Below are 17,946 nucleotides of genomic sequence, written 5' to 3' on the forward strand. Positions count from 1 at the left end.
ACTATATGGGATCATATCGTCTTGAAATGTATGACAATTCTGAAATATAGCAAACTCATATAGAAATAAGCTTAGAATGTTTCTCTCCAAAAAAAGAAAAAAACTTAGAAAGTGATTTACATTGGGAAAAAAACAAAAGAGCCTAGAAAGTAATTTGGAAAGAATTTTAACTTCATTTGAGCTTAAAGCTCATCAATTGGTGCAGAACCCGTTATTTTGCATATGACAAGTATGACTAATTTTCATAAAAATTTTCCTGTGTTAACTCGTAAGGCCATTCTTGGGGTATTCTCTCTTTGGCTAACTGCGAAGAAACTTCAAATCCTAACAAAACTAATAATAATGTACAACGTAGTAGTATTTTGCTATTCTTTTCAAAGATGGAAATCTGGGTTAAATTTATGTTATTTCTAATGAAAATCCAAAAAGAAAAAACTATGAAGACAAATGAGATTCTTGTACTAGTAGTGCTGTCAAATAGATGTGTAAAGAAATCAAAAGCTCGCTTCTCTCTCTCTGACCCTTCATCCCCAACCTCTTTTTTCTTCTTTCCCCTTATGAATGAATAAGTATTCATTGACCCATGCATTTACTAGGCATCTAGATTATATATATCATTGCAAGGTTGGTTCTTATAGCCAGGCACCCTTTTGTAAAGGCAAAAGAGGTAGGAAGTGGGCATGTAACTATCAAGATTCAAGGTGGACCTTTTGCAGCATATTGGAATCAGAAAAGGCAAAAGGGTGTAAAAGCAACTAGAAGATAATCAAATTTGTGATGATTACTAATGGGTTTGTATGTTATTTATTTTCCCTTTTTGATATTGTGCAACTCTTGCCACCAGCTGTATATCTTTTTCAAATTTTACGTCTCAATATTGAGAAAAATGAGTGTGAAATATCAAATATCACCATAGATGCCCATTGCTCAGTTTACTTTAAGCTTAGAGCTAGTCAAAATACATTGCTTTAAGCTTTAACAAGTGGGAGTGTGGGATGGCTAGCCATTTTTTTTTTTTAATCTACTTTGAGCCAATAGATTTTCTACTACTAGCAACCAAAATCATGTGTTTTAAACTTTCAACACGTTTGTGAGTGGTGAGTGCTACCAAATATTGGTCTAGAAATATTGCGTACTGCTTTATTCCTCTTAAGCTTTTGTCTCAATTATTGGGAAGAATTGGTCTTTCTATAATCTGAAAAAAAAAAAAAAACAGGTGAAGAAAGTAGAAAGCAAAGATTTTTATCCAGTCCATGGTTCCACATCTGCAATTTATTAGTGACAGAACCCACCAGGAATCCCTTTAGCATATCCAAATTAAGTGGTATTCTAATGACTTTATAGGACATAAAAAGTTCTTCCAATAATTTTGTATTATACTCACTGGTTAAGCCTTGAAATTCCTTTTCGTATTCACAATATATATAAATATGTTTTGTTTGGTTTTTAGTCAATTTCCCAAGCACTCCCAAATTTAAGTGGCTCTTGATTCGTCCATTATTGCAAACCAATACTTTGCTCAATCATGATGATCCAACTTTGAAGAATCACCACAGCCCTTTACCCCATTATTCTCTCTGACTCTCACTTTCTATCTACTGTGATTTCCCCTTTTTGGCCGTCGCCTCTTTTCATCAGTATGGGTTTCTAACTTTCTATTGGTTTATTAAATAATTTATTAATGTACTGTTTTTGAAGACTTATTTTCTTTCATTGGTATAATTATACTTCTAACAACTTTCAGCAAAATGAAAAAAAATTTCAGAAAAAAACTAAATCCAAAAAGGCACCCGATTGATTAAATGAGAGAGGTTCTAGAGGAAAAGGTTTCAAACAACATATAACATGATATCAGGATTCCCTGCTAGGGTCAAAGTTCAAAACTATGGAACTTGCAGAAGAATCAAAATACTACACAGGATATCTTTGACTTTTCAGTTTGACGGCAATTTACTTTTGCACAAAGCTAGCCATGTAGTCCAATTTTCAAGAACAAAATATGCTGGGGGAAGTTTTAGGGGCTTTCTTTGGGGCTTGGGCTCCAAGAAAAAACAAAACAAAAAACCAAAAAAAGATTTCCTGAATTAAAATTAACTATCTTTTTTTTGCTAGACGTATTAATTGTATTTTAACTAATAGTAATTAGCTAAAGCATAAAAGAATCTACGTTCCTACTTGCACAATGCACATGCAGCTTGTTTTTACGCTAGACCGTGGACACAACTTTTTACCACAACATCTGTTACCTCTGTATTGTGTGGTAGAAAAAAAATTGGTGAATTTATGTAAAATTGGTTGTTAATTAACTCATAATCGATTGGGTTAAAAAGTAAGATAAAAGTTAGAATAATACAACAGATACAAATTATTATATAATATTTTTACAAATTGATGTTGTGGCCAATTTTTTTTATTGATTTTCATCTAAATTCACCATTAATATTATTTTTTTATTTACCAATAATCACTCATCACACCAGTAGTTTGTAAAATAATTTGTATCTCTAATATTACTCTAAAAGTTATAGCACAAAAATTATGGAAGCAGAAGAATGTGTTGTGAAATAATTTATTTTATTTGATATATATGATAGAAGTTTAATTTATGATGTCTATTCTATAATAATTGTTATTTATCATTCGATTAAGACACTAATTGATTTATACTTTATAATGTACATAGAATCTGACCGACAGAAGACTTTATTGCTTGTCAATTAATTAATTAATTTTAATAATTTGTAACTTATGGACACAAATGCATGAGGCATAAAATACTTGCGAGTACGATGATGTGATGATCACTTCTCTCACATTTATAGCGAGATAAGAGTGAGCATCTCCTAATAATTTTCCAAATAATGTAAGCAGTGAGGCCAAAATGCATCTGAAGGCTAAAAAAAATTTAGTTGCTTTTGGAGCAATGCTCCATCCTCTCACATGAAGGTGAGTTTTATATATGGGTCCTATCATGAGATTCATCATTTATATAAGAAGATAAAGCATTACTCTATGAGTATATGAAAATTACCACTGAGTGCTGAGGCATCCATGTCAGCAGCGTGACCAACCAGTTGATGGTCTCGTGGACTTGACTGAGCGGTAAACTATAGGGTGGTGGAGTCTACTAGTAGTGGGGCTTGAATTTGATTATCACCAAAAAAAAAAAAAAAAAAAAAAAAATCTAAAAGCCGAAAATACCCCTGAAATTTCGTCATCACACAAGCCTTTGAAAATTGAAAACGTAGGAGGCCTTTGAGTAGCTGTGTCCATATCCGGATATAGGAGCATATACAAAAAGACAAAATTTTCTTTACCTTTTTAAGTAAGGGACTTATTATATGGATCATACATCCAAATCAGCATCTTAAAAATGCATCAGCCTTGTAAGCCAACATGCATTAGGAAAATAAATTTTTTGATTATTTTATACTCCAAACCTTTTCTATATATACCTAATGCGTTGAGGAAAAAAAAAACTTAAAAAAAAACAAAAAATACAGCACCATCATCCACAAGATCACAATAGCTTTGTCAGACACGAAATTAAAGCCCTCAAGCACGTGTACGTAAGGAACTCATGAGGACTTCAATGACATTTGGCATCACCTAGTACTTATTGCATTTGCACCGTGTAAATAGTGTCAACACAGACCAAGAGGAGTTCAATTATAGCTGCAAAGAACGATGGTATTGACAAGTTTGCCATCACCAAACCTTGTCTTATTTTATTCAAAAATAGAAATGAGTGCTCATTGCTTATCCTTAGAAATCTTGTCTGAACGTAGAAATTATTGTAGCCCTAATTATTAGCAACCAGTACTTGAATGACGTAAATGATGAAGTGAGTTCCAATTAATTTGACTAATAAAGTCATTTACTATTAAAAAAAAGAGTTGAAATTTAAATTCTTCTTATATAAAAAAATTAAGGGTAAATTTTGTTAACTTATCTGAGATTTAGTTAATATCAATCAGATTTAAGACATTTTAAAATTAACTAATTTGGTCCCTAAATTTAATTTATTTTCTAAATAGTAAATACGGTTAGGTTTGTTAGTCATTTTTCTCTTTTCTCTTAAGGATTAATTGGTCAGTTTCAAAATATTTTAAACCTGTTTAGTATTAATAAAAAATTTAGTAAATTAATGAAATTTACCCAAAAATCAATTTGTGTGACAATGAAAAACTATCATATTTACAAAATAAACAACTTTGAAGGGCATAAAGGAGAGGGATGAGATGTGGGTACACTCATATCTGAAATTCAGATCCATCGTATCCTAGACCTAGTATATAGATTGGTAGGAGGTGTCCTGCGTACCAATTTCATGGATTCTTTTTTGAGAGAACAATCTTATGTATCAAAAGTTTATAAATCCAGTCTTAGTCCTAGCTAAAACACATTATAATTGTTATTTTGACAAGGGGGTACGGGTTACGAAGAAAAAAGAGCTTGAAAAGTGCACAAGGTTTTGTGAGAAAACCAGTCGCATTTGGACAAAAATTTAGAGAAAAAAAAAGCCATAAACATTGTCTGCATTGTTTTGAGCCTTTTGACACTCAGCCTTATCACCTCGTGGAATATAAGTAGTGTTTCAAACATCTCAGTCTCACATGTTCAACAAAACTTAAGGACTCCAAACAAAAACAAAATCTTTAAAAATAGATTAACATATTTATAATGTTTCAGCTAAGTTGAAAAGCCCAAAGTGTCCAGCTTCAGTAGGCTGAGAAATGATGGCCTAGTAGGGGTATATTTGTCTTTTTATCTTAGGATCAAACACTATTTTTTCTTTTACGTTAGGAAAACAAAAACCAATTTTCTTTGTTTATCGAAAGCAATAAAAATAAAAATAAGACCTTTTCACAAAACGACAAGCACCGCCTAGCTATGTGTTCTCCCGACAATATTCATCAACCCGCTTATTGTGACACGTGTACGGTCGATTGGACTACAAGCCAAGACATGAGTGACTTGGGTTTGCAGGGTTTTATCAAACTCTAGTTAAAAAGTACAGGTTCAAAAACTTAACCATGGTTAACTCGCGCCGCTTTAACCATTTTTTTTATCTTATTAACTTCACTCACTTCATTCAAATCTCTCTCTCTCTCTCTCTCTCTCAAGTTCTAAACTAGGCCGCCTTATGGGACTCACTAAGGCCATGACTCGCCGACCGAGCTGAATCGGTGAATCGTTTTTTGCATTTCTCTTCATTAATTGAACATGAAAGATTATCACACGCGTCCCATAATTTTGCCACCTTGAAAATTTTTGTACGCTTTGTGTATTCATTTTTCGTTGTCACAAATTTTCTGAGGAACAATCAGAATCTTCGTGTCTTAAAGAGTTCCTTCATTAAATATTCCTAGAAATTGTGAAGCGTCTCTGAATTTAGCACTAATTTCTTCAGAGGTTGTTCGCAATCAAAAGGAAACCGTTTGAACTCAGAAAATTGAAAACCCAAGAAAAGTTTCTTCATTATTTCTCACCCAAAAGTTGAAAACTTAAATCGTGAATTATCTCCTTGAGCTCAGAAATTGAAGACCCAACAAAGAGAACGAGTAGAAGAACAAGAATAAAAGCTAGCTTATCAGCTTTATTTGGCCTTGAAGAATGGTGGAGCTAGAGAATTCCTCGCCAATGGCAGTTTCTACAGCTTCTGGAGAAGATGGAATTTCATCATCTGGGTGTCAAACTCAAAACCCGCCTATTCCACCACTGAAGAAAAAGCGAAACCTTCCAGGAATGCCAGGTGAGATATCAAAACCGAAACTTGGAAACACTTTTCCAGTGAATTTTCAAAACTTTGGAAATAAATTTTCATTATTTTGTACTTTTTTTGCAGATCCAGATGCTGAGGTTATAGCTTTGTCACCAAAGACTCTAATGGCAACAAACCGATTTGTATGTGAGATCTGTAACAAAGGGTTTCAGAGAGACCAAAACCTCCAACTTCACCGACGAGGACATAACTTGCCATGGAAGCTTCGTCAGAGAACGAGCAAAGAGATTCGCAAGCGAGTTTATGTTTGTCCAGAACCTTCTTGTGTGCACCACAACCCATCGAGAGCGCTTGGTGACCTTACAGGGATAAAGAAACACTTTTGTAGAAAACACGGCGAGAAGAAATGGAAGTGTGAACGGTGTTCGAAGAAGTATGCAGTACAGAGCGATTGGAAAGCGCACATGAAGACTTGTGGAACCAGAGAGTATAAATGTGACTGCGGGACTATGTTTGCTAGGTTCCCCCTCAGTTTATTTTTTGTTTGGTTCTCGAGAAAGAAAAAAAAAAAAAAAAAAACTTATTTCCCTTTGTTTGTTTGTTTGTTTGTTTTTTTTATTCTCTCGGAAACCGCGCGAGTTTAGTTTACTGACTTTGTTGTTGTTTTTTGTTTGTTTTTGAAGGAGGGATAGCTTTATAACTCATAGAGCTTTTTGTGATGCGTTGGCGGAAGAGAGTGCAAAAGCACGAACCCTAGTGATTTCTGGCTCAGAAGGAAATGTTAGTGCTAATGCTAATGTGGCTGTGGCTGTGAGTGTGGGTGTGGCTTCGCCGCCACAACCACCTCTTACTCCGTCTACGACTGTGGTGTCACCAGATTTGTCTATTCAGAGTTCGGGTAATAGTAGTAATAAATATTATTTGGTCTATGCAATATCGTCTTCATGATCATTAATTTCTCAGGTCAAAGCTTTGGAGATTTTCATTTTTTAAATCAAACCCATATTTTAATTTTGTTGAAAGATTCTTGTTTGAATTTTTTGTCTTCTTATTGATGTCGTTCTTGTCTACTAGGCTATGGAGAAACTTGGATATTAGCTAGGGTAATGTGAATAGTAGTAGTTAATTTCTTTTTTTTGGAGAGAGAGAGTTGTGCAGGGGCTATAAAGTTTAAAGTCACGGGGTAAATAAGAGCTCAAAGATCGAAAATGAGAGAGAGAAAAAAAAGGCATAATTGTTTGCTTCTTTCATTTCTTATTAGAGCTTTCAGACTGTTAAACGTGATCATATACGGGTTTGGTTGTCTTGTGGTTGTGGCGCACGGTTGGTGAGGGAGCTCAATGATCGAAAAGCAGAAAGAGAGGAATGAGAGAAAGGACGCCATAATTGTTATTTACTTATTAGAGCTTTCAAGCTGGTTTAACTTTGTTTCCAGTTAGGACTTATAGTATTAAAAAAGTTGCATTAAAAAAGAAAAAAGAAAAGAAAAAAGATAGCCCTCTTTCTGTTTGGCTTTTCTAGTTCCACTATATGGCATGTGATCATCATTTTTCCTTTTTTCATTGTTCTCTTGTTTCTCGATCACAGAATTGCCTGAAAATCCAATTGGACTGTCAGTATCAGCAGCAACAACAGCATGCTTAACCACCACAGCAGCTACAACATTAAGCTCATCAAGTTCAAACACTAGTGTATTTGCAAGCATTTTTGCTCCATCAACAGCTACAACCTCATTCTCTAATGTAATGAGCGCTTTGTCCAGCTCTGATAGTCTCACTGCTACTAATACTACTACTCATCCACAACTTTCTACATTAGAACCCACCTCTCTTTCTCTCTCTTCAACCTCTCTTTTTCTCTCCAACAATGGCACTTCCTCTCTTTTCCCACCACAAAATCAAGACCACCGCCATTTCATCCCTGTATCCCCACTCCCAGCCATGTCAGCAACAGCATTGCTTCAGAAAGCAGCTCAGATGGGTGCAGCTTCATCAAATGCCTCATTGCTTCGCGGGTTTGGCTTGTCAACATCGTCTTCCTCAGTTCAAGATGGCACTGGCAATGCTACACAGTGGAATGGGCATGTGATCAAGACAGAGAGCACAGATGGGCTTGGGCTTGGACTCCCCTCGGATATGATGATGGGTCAATCTTCGCCGTTCGGGTCTCAGCCTATGACCCGTGATCTTCTCGGGCTAGGCATAGGTGGTGGTAATGGTGGTAATAGTGGGAACCCTACTGGGGGTCTTTCAGCTCTGCTCAATTCCTTTGCTGGTGGTGGCTTTGATGTTGCATCATATGGAGGAGGTGACCATAGTTCTCCTAATGATACATGGGATGGTGCACCCAAGGATAAAAATCCAATGAGTTAGCTGTGTCTTTTACAGCTCCGTTACCCGAATACAAATACCTTTGTCCCATATTACATTTTATGTTTCATCAATCATAATTTATTACATATCAAAATTCATATAAATAGAATGTAATTGGTGGAATATAAAATAGAACATGAATAGGGCATCGGATTTTTATTTCAGGGTATTTTTGAGACAGGCCAGTACATATAATTTGAAGTACTGAACAATCTTGCTTAGTGAGTTATTGTTGGTTTTATATATTAGAATCATAGTAGAGAGTTAAGATGTTTTTGTTTTGGGTCTTATGTAGTTTAATTTAGTTCAATTAAGTTCTCGGATATGTGTATGGGAGAAGGTTTGTACAGGAACTTGTGTAGTTATTACTTGAATGTTGGCAAAGGTTAGCACAAAATGAAATGCAAGTCGTAGTAGTAAGTGCTTCAGTTCTATTGATTTTATTGTTCTAGTACTATACCACTATTCTACTGCTTGTGTGTGAGTCTGTGTAGCTACAAAATCTTCAATGCTCCTTTTTAAGATCTATTATTTATGTAAGTGGAGAGTAACATGATCCTACCTATCTTATTTAAAGAAGTCCATTTCACACCTTTTTTGGTACTAATATTTAATCTCATTTGAAGTGGAAACGATTTTAATTCAGTGGGAAGTGGTTCAGAAATTACAAACTTGTAACCTAAAAAAAGTTTTAAATTACATTTAAATCAGTTTAAGAGAAAAACTCTTCCAACTATAGTAGGCTCTTGATTTAAAGAAAAACTCTTCCAACTAAGTTGTCAAAATTGGAATCTTACGTAAAATCGTTGAAGGTAAGTGAGATTTTAGAACGTAAAATCGTTAAAAGTAGGTAGGATCGTAGAACGTAGAATCGGATTGTGAATCTTAAAATCTTACATATTTTCATATTTAAAACAAAAAATACATTAATAATGGTTTTGTATGTTGAATAATCATGTAAATTATAAATTCAGTCATAAAAATAACTAAGATTTGCATCATATGATGTAATTTGTATGTCATATATCGCTAAGTCAATACTAATGAAACAAATATATTTAAGTTTTGACCCCATGTATTTAAAAAGTTCAATAAATGTTTGATTATCAATTAAATACCAAAATATTTATCAAAACATATGGAAAGTATTTTCCAAGTTCTAAGTTCCAAGTTTGAAATCTAAAATAAATTAGCAAATGAAAACTAATTAACTACAATATAAAATCCAAAAGTAAGATGAATATTAAGGTGAATTGAACATTTAATTATTTCCATTCTAAGGTTTTTATAACCATCGTTCTAAATTCCTAATTATCATCATCCATTTCATCATCTATATAGATATTATATATTTGTATACCAGAGCCGCAAAAGATATCAATATACAATTTTACACTTAACTGTTCAAGTTATACCAGTCAACAACAATTAAAGAGCTTACTCAAAAAAATCAATCAATCAATATATAAATTCAAGCATAACTTATAAAATTATATATAAAAAAATATTTTAGTAATATTAGAACACTAATTAGTATATTGATTAAACAAATTTAACAATATTATAGCTTAAAAGGCAGCAAAGCCAATATCAAATTCTTCATTTAAAAATGATGAAGTATTCTTTCATTTTGATTACAAGTGAACTAGAAATTAAAAAACATTTGCTTAGGTTAACATAATTTTATAAAAATAAAATAAAAAGTCATACCATCACAACATGAAAAAATAAAAACCCTTAAAGCTTCATCAAAACAAAAAATTTATCCTATAAAGAAAAAACCAAAAATTTATGTTTTTGGTAGGATCGGCAGGATCCCACACTATTCTACGATCCTACCATTTTTACGATCCTAGTGCGATGCTAAATGTTTTGGTAAGGTGGGATCGTAAAATCATGCGATCCTACTATTCAGATCATGATTTTGACAACCATGCTTCTAAATACAGTAGGCTCTTAAAAAGACTATTTGTGTGTACTTTTAATTGCATAGCATTTTTGGGTATTTTTAATTACCTCACATTTTTACTAAGTCATGTGAATAGTTTAAATTATACATGTGGATGATTTTATAACATAGTTACTAAGCCATGTGAATCGTTTAAATTATACACATTGATAATTTTATGACATTTTTACTGAGTCATGTGAATCATTTAAATTATATTTTATAAATTACTATCAGCATGTTTTTTTAGACAAAAATACCACCATGGACGGGAGACTTTGACCATGGAGGCAATTGCCCCCTTAAATTTTTTGTAAAAAAATATTAGTATATACATATATAGGTATAAATTTTAGTAATTTTGTTCTATAAAATTACACTTTGCCTTCCTATTAATAATATCATTAATTCTTTTAAGAGTAATACTATGGACATAAACTTTTCTACAACATTTTTACAAAACTGCTGAGGTAGTTGTTAGGTCCGCTTTTGTAGCCCAAAAGATATGGGTTCTCCCAGGCCCAACGAACCCAGAACAATGAATTTGTAGAGAGTGGGTCGAAGGTTTAGGTGCTCACCAGCCTCTATGAAGCATCAACTACTTTCCTTTTATTGAAAAATACTAAGACCAATTTACAACTGGGGGATGCTCTTCGGCCTTTTTCTTCCCATACTCCCCTTCCCGCTTTACACTTTGCTCCCCTTTCTTATATATCCCTCTCTTCCTCCTCCTGTTGATCATCTATTGGTCTTCCTTCTGACCGTCTGTCCCATCAGAGGTCATATTCATGGTCAGGTGGCTCACCCTGATCGATGTTGCCCTGTCAAGGGGTTACATACCCATTAATGCGGCCAGAAGGCTTAAGTGAGCGTATTCAATGCCGAGGTGATAGTTCGCCCATGGCTTGCCCCTTCTCCGTACTTCTGTTGCCAACGCGTGGCACTGGGCCCTCTCCTCCTCGGATATTTCAGGAGTTATTTGGTAGGGTGGTCCTCGTATTTTTCCGAGGTCTCGGACGCTCGAGGACAGGGTCATCCTCGGACCCATCATGCATCCTCAGCGTGAGCCATTTGGGCCTGGCTTGGAGTGGGCCAAGGCTACCCGATTTTCTAGCCCCACAATAGCCCCTCAAAATCTTGCTGCACGCATCCTCGGGCGGGGAGAAGGATTTTGACATCCTCGGCCTTACCCCCTTATACTTATTGCCTATCTCGGATTTTTGTTGTGTTTAAATCCTGGTTTTTGTTTATCTTTTGTTGGCTTATCCAATCTGAAACAAGTTCAATGTTAGTTTGTAAAGCAGTTAATGACAATGGTGGTGGCAAATATCTCTTGTTAATTGTTGTGGTGTTTTTCAAAATATTAGCTATTGAAGCTCTGACATCTCCAGCACTGTTACCTGTATGTTTCATACCTTATTTTACTTTTTTTTTATTCTACAAATGGTTGCATCATCACATATTAAATAAAAGAATAAGTAAGTTTTATTTGTAATAGACCAGATTCCTGCACTATAATTCCAACCTCATTCTCCTAAGTATTCAATACAAATCTTGCTTTACCATGTTAGGATTTTATAACTATCAAATTTAGATCATATTGACCTATATGGACATTACTGTGGTCTAGTTGGGTTCTTACTACGAGTGGTTGTGTTCATGGATATAAATTCAGTTTGTTTATTTGAAAGTTTTGAGCTGTTTTCAAGTTTATTCGCTTGTTTCTTTGATTATCAGAGGGAAATGTATATACAAGTAGCTATTCAGGAGATGGTTGGGGAAATCAGGGGGGATTCTGCAATATGCTTGATTATGATAACCTCATTTCTTTAAAGAGATCGAGTATTTTTTAATGACTCAAGTTGTTGCTAAGATGGTAGAGTTAAACAAGAAAGATGTGGCATAAACCTGCACCCTTTTATTTGACAGTGGAACTGAATTAATGAGAACCCATATTCAGAATTTACTGCCACTTTGACTTCTTTAGGTATGTATGTCAATCATTAACCTAGATCCTTCATAAAAGGATATATAGCAATCTTGTTTGTTCTGTAAAAAAAAATTGTCAGTGCTATTCTTTCTTTTCAATGTTCTAAGGAGGTGATGTATTTGGCTTGACTTTTTAGCCTCATTGAGAATACTAAGAAAAGAGGCAAAGTTGGAAGAGGTGCCCCCTAATGAGGTATTTGGGTAATCATTTAGATTGGATTAACACATAATTTTGACATTTCAAGTTAGCATCAACAATTTTAGTGATTGATTATTTAAATTTAAGCTCCATTTGGTTACAGAAAAAATGTAGGAGGAAAAAAAAAAAAATTGAAATTAAAAAGTCTTAAATTCTTTATCAGTGGAACAATAAACTACAGTGAATACTCACTTGTAATAATGAGTTCATTTTATTTCAGTCAACAAAACATTTTGTACATCTCTTTCTCTCACTTATCAGTAAAATGCCAGGCATTAATGGGCAAGGTTCATACGTTACATGAATCCATGTGACTGCTCAAATCCTAGACATAGCAACTAAGACCATAAGGATCTAAAATTCCTAATACTTCCACATGTTCATTCATATCATTTTAAACTCAGTCCTCTATAAATTTATCAATTATAATTGAACAACTTCATTATTTTTTTTTGTTTCAAGTATTGCTGATTTTTTATTGTATTTGATTATGCCTTTTCTCCAAACAGAGTTGGTTCCAAAGTTATATATGCAGCAATAGCAAAGTATTAGATACTTTAGTAGCTTAAGTTCCTTAATGAAGATGTGTGCAACCACAACATATGAATGTATATGTGCAATTATTATGCATTTTTTTCCTTTCTTTCTTACCACATGGATGGTTTAGTTTTGGTCTCTAGGCCTTGCGGCTTCCTACACAAGTTCATTTTCTGCTGGATCAAACATCAATGCTTATGACGCAATAGGAAAGATATTAGATCACATAAATTTAGATACATAAGTTAATTATGTTTATTTCAATCATTTAACTTTATTAAATGAGCAAATATAGTTAATTGATTCTATTTCTGTATTCCAGATGGCAAAACTTGAGCTTTTGTTGGACAAAGAAAAAGCGCGGGAAGTCAGCAGTTATCAGTTCTTCAAAGTGATACAATGATCTTCAGGTGGGCAAAGTTCTTATGAATAATATTAATCTCAAAAATTTTCAGATTAAATGGAGTAGGGAAAATTTGGTCTTGTCAGCCAAGAACCCTTGATCTTTTCATCCTCCATCAAATATAATATTGCATATGGAAAGGTGGTGCAAGAATTGAAGAAATAATAGCTGCACCTGAACTTGCCTATGCTGGTCTTTTACTGATACATTGCTTGAGGTTCTAACTTCTGGTCCATGACTGTACTTTAGATGATCCTTTCATCTTGATAACCATCTAAGTTGTTAATATATTTTGGAAATTTGAAATTTGCAGCTGAGTGGACTCCATGGGTGGTGAGGCACAAGACTTATTTGTCTTGTGGACAGAAGCAAACAACTTCCATGGCAAGAGAAATTTCTAAACACCAATGGATTTTAACTTTTAAATGCAGCTGAAAGTGCATTTGATGCTGGTTTTGAGAGAATAGCACAAGAGGCATTGGACATGAATGTACACAAACTATTGTTCTGATTGCTTATCATTTGAGCATGATCAAGAATGCCAATGTGATTGATGTCTTTCATAGACAATAGATGTTTGAAAAAGTAAAGTTAAAAGTATAGTCATAACATACTCTCTTTAATCACATCTTGAGCCATAAGAATAAGATCTCTTATGATGTTAGAAGTTAAAAAAATTTCACATATTAATATCTTAAACCACTTGATGGTTATTCCACTTGATTTTGATCCAAAAGCTAGCAAAAAACATTATTATGACTACAATATAATATTACAAACTGCAATCCTTATTTTTCTTTTCCTCTGGTTGGTTTTCCATTTTTAAGCACGTTCAATTGTAAACTAGACCATGAGCATTCAATTGTAGCTTTTGCCCTTTGTAATTATGGGCTTTAAGTTCTGAGGCCATAGGATGAATAGCTATCTGGAGTGGTTTTAGTATTATCATGGGCCTCATGGCAGCTTGAGTAATTAACTAGGTTTCATAAATGGGCCTTCACGTCACAGTTGCACTTGAAAATGACGCTAAGTAGAATCACCCGAATGCAGATCAATTTCAGTAGGTTATTTGTCAAAATATGCATAATGCCTCAATAGATTCAGCCCATTTCTTGAATTGGGCCGTTGAACAGAGCCCAAGACCTATATATATAAAAACAAGTTGCATATATCATGACTAAGTGAACTGAAGGAGCAATCACTGTTGGATTAATTGACCATGACTATAATACGGGTTGTAAATGTTAGCAAATGCATCTTGAAATCAATAAACCATTTATGGAATTATGTACTAAAAATTAGTGCTGCATTTTAGGTTTTATTAATTGTGTAATAGTTTCCAAAAGTAATAAACATTTTGTGTCTTGTTTTTTATGTTCCATTTTATGCTCCATCAATCACAGTTTGCCACTTATAATTTTTTCTTTTATTGTAAAATAATAAAAGTTTAAAATTGATAAAATTCAAACATACGATAAGTTGTAATGGGTGAAGTATAAAGTAGATCAGTTTATACTCCTAGTCCTAAAATCTCCTAGTGTTTCTGTTTCCAATAGGGTTGGTGATGAACTTTTTTCCCCTAAATGAACAAAATATGCATTTTGTCATTTTCAAGAAAAAATTATTAAGCATTTCTGAACTAAATAGCTATTTCATTTTCCAAACATGACCAATTATGGATCTAATTCTCGCTAAAAAAAATAAAATAATGAATCCAATTAGAGTTTTTTTTTTTATTTTATTTATTTAAATTTTTAACAAGTCTTAGGTACAGTATTTGTTATTGATGACCGAAGGGCCTCTTAATTAGTTTTTTTTTTTTATTTTTTTTTTTATATACAAAAATCACAATTTTTATAAATTTTTATAAATTAATAAAGTAATGACAAAAAGAGCATGTTTGATCAATAACTTACAACATATGCAACGGAAACTTATTCAAAGAATAACTCCTAGAGTTTCTGTGATAGATAAATTCAACTCCCTCAAGAAAGTATGGTTGGAAACCTAATGTGTTGGATAGAAATTGCTTTCTGACCATCATAGACAAAAAGAATTCTATTGGATTGAAATTCCTATTTTTCTAGGTAAATATATGTTCTAATTGAAAATTAATCTTGTTAAGAAACTGTAGAAATCTCCTAGAAGAAGTTCCTGAACCAAGTAATACTTCGAGGAAGCAATGCCAACCAAAACTATGTCTCAAATAGTTTATTCTCTGGAAGCACCTTTCATTTCAAAAGACAGGGAATAAAAAATAAATAAATAAAGTCGTCTTTGGGCTCAAATTCAAGTTCAAGTTGGTGCATGTTACAATATTTATTCTCAAAACTTGAAATCAGTTTCAAATGGTAAATTGTTGCAAACTCTAAAAAAAAAAAAAAAGGTAAATTGTTGCATTTGATATGTTTACATCATTTTCTGGAAAGAATTTGGTTAAAAATCAGTTAAATAAGTATGCCAACCAACTTATAAGTTAAGTGATTAAATTTATTATTTTCTAATTATTTAAATTTTTAGGAGAATTTAAAATGTTGAAAATCTCACTTCTTGGGTACCACATTAAGGGAGAGTGTTGAAATAATGGTTAAGTCAAAAGTGAAGGGAGATTTGAAGTTATAATAAAGTGATTAAATTCATCATTTTCGAATAGCTTAAACTTTTAAAAGAATTTCGTTAATTTATCAATGAAACACAAACGTACAATCAAACTTAATTAGCTATAACACCTAAATGAATTGGACCAAAGTTTTTCCCATAAAACACAATTTATCATCAAGATTCCAAAGTAAAATTCTGGTGCTGAATATTGGAGCATTTTCTTTCCTCATCATGTTCTCTAATTGATTCTTTTTTCCTCCCCTTCCTTCTTATTGACTTTCACATTTTTTTAAGGCCCTTGATATAATTATGTAAATTATTTGCATCTGCCATAAGAAATGTATTATTTATTTATTCTTTCACTCACCGATAAGAACAGTCGAGCAGCTCTCTCTTTTTTTTTTCTTTTTTTTGCCTGCTAATTTTAGTTCTTTAAATATTGGAGAAAGGGTCATTGAAACAAAGAAAATCTAATTCTTTATCCGATCAGAACTCATTGCCAGCTGCAGAACCTTGACAATAGAGATCCTGCAGAACTTTGAACGAGTTTATACTTTATACTACTCTTGGAGGTCGTATATAGGAGTAGTACTTAAACAAGTTGCTTATATCATAACCTAGTCTTTTCATTATAAAGACTATTTTAATAGGAAGTGGTCACTTGCAAAATTGAATTTGAAAAAAAAAAAAACTGGGAACCTGTACAGTATGTAATATTTCCAAATCATTGGAGTGGCAAGTTGTTTTGCTGAACATATATACTTCACTAATTCATAATTATGGACCAATTGACTTTAGTTTTCCCACCCGCCGACCCACTACAAGCCAGGTTTTTTGTTTTTTTTTTTGTTTTTGTTTTTGTTTTTTTTTTTTTTTTCCATATCTACACAATTTTTAATCATTTTTATTTCTCCCCTCTCCTTCTTCAGCTTGTTTCTCTTTCTTCGTTTCATCTTCTTCATTTTTCTTTATTTCGTCCACTGTAAACTGTAACACCCCGACCCAATTTTATAATTAAATTATGTGTTTAAGTGGTTAATTACTATTTTAATCCACTTTCTTTTTAGAATTAATATAAGAGTATTAATCAACATATTATTTTATAATATCTTTGAATAAGAATTGTAAAGATCCTAAATAATTGAATGCTTAATTTTATTATGTATATATATACTAAGTATAAGTATGTACAAAACTTTATTAAGTGGCTAAGTTATGATATATATATATATAGTTGTGGGTGTTTTAACTATGCATGATGCATGAGATGTTATAGTGGAAATTCCACCCACATGCAACCAATGAGAATTCAACACAAGTAAAGCCAAAGTTTCATGCATCTTGACAAAGCCAAAGACCAAGACTTGGCCATGTAATCACCAAGAGCTACCTCACTTCTTCCTTGACTTTCTTAAGAAACTAGAACATATATGCTCTTTTAGTGTAATGGATATAACTTTATAAAGGTAAGGATATATATATATATATATATGTATGTATGTATGTATGTATGTATGTATATGCAAGAATTATTTTTGTAGAAAAGGGGGTGTGATATTTTCTTCCTAGCATCCCACGTATCCCACCCCAATTGTTCACCTCTCTTATCTTCTTTTGTGCCCCAAAAGTCTTCTCACTTTTCTGATTTTCTTTGGCTGCCCCAGAAGTCCAGCAGCTCCTTATCTTCTTTCTCTACTCCTTTTTCTTTGTTCTTGGTTTTTCTTCTCTCTTTGCTCTTGCACGGCTGCATCCCTCCCTCACCAAAACAAAATATCCCTCTCTAAAGATGAAATTAAGAGCCTAACACTAAGGTTTTGTGGGTAAGTAATTAAAACTTCATCTGATTTTGTGTATTTTGGATAGTATAATTGTTTTGTTATTTCTATTTCTTCATCCTCTGTTCTGCATTTAGAAGCTGACTTTGTGATTCTGTTTTAGTAATTTAAAAGTTCATGATATTGTGGTCTATTGAATGCTTATTAACATATTTTAATATGTATACTATAGGTATAAAAATACCCAAATGAAATTTAGAACTATTGCTATTTGTTGATGATTTTAGAAAGAACATGCACTGAAGCTGTCCCTGTGACAGATTTGATGTTTACCAAAAGAAAATTCTGTATTAAATTGTATATAGTGAATTTGGATGCTAGGGTTATTTTATATGAA

At 33.0% G+C, this 17,946-nt stretch overlaps 1 protein-coding gene and 1 long non-coding RNA gene across 4 annotated transcripts; both read left to right on the forward strand.

The window, feature by feature from the left end:
• Positions 1-5,094: 5,094 nt before the first annotated feature.
• Positions 5,095-8,531, forward strand: LOC112041099 (zinc finger protein GAI-ASSOCIATED FACTOR 1). The gene is made up of 4 exons (XM_024074001.2): positions 5,095-5,755; positions 5,849-6,245; positions 6,409-6,623; positions 7,313-8,531. Exons 1-4 carry the CDS (start codon positions 5,617-5,619, stop codon positions 8,095-8,097), a joined length of 1,536 nt encoding a protein of 511 aa, XP_023929769.2. The 5' UTR covers positions 5,095-5,616; the 3' UTR covers positions 8,098-8,531.
• Positions 8,532-11,246: 2,715 nt separating this feature from the next.
• Positions 11,247-13,796, forward strand: LOC112026290 (uncharacterized). Of its 3 annotated transcripts, none has more exons than XR_002884349.2 (3): positions 11,247-11,447; positions 13,093-13,390; positions 13,487-13,796. It is a non-coding gene; the product is annotated as an uncharacterized LOC112026290 (long non-coding RNA). The 3 variants fall into 3 exon arrangements; XR_010627994.1 differs by lacking the exon at positions 11,247-11,447 and adding an exon at positions 11,454-12,032; XR_010627995.1 differs by lacking the exon at positions 11,247-11,447 and adding an exon at positions 12,041-12,227.
• The last annotated feature ends 4,150 nt before the right edge of the window (positions 13,797-17,946 follow it).

The sequence above is a fragment of the Quercus suber genome, unplaced genomic scaffold (genome assembly GCF_002906115.3).
Source record: "Quercus suber isolate HL8 unplaced genomic scaffold, Cork oak 2.0 scaffold_37, whole genome shotgun sequence".
Lineage (NCBI taxonomy): Eukaryota > Viridiplantae > Streptophyta > Magnoliopsida > Fagales > Fagaceae > Quercus > Quercus suber.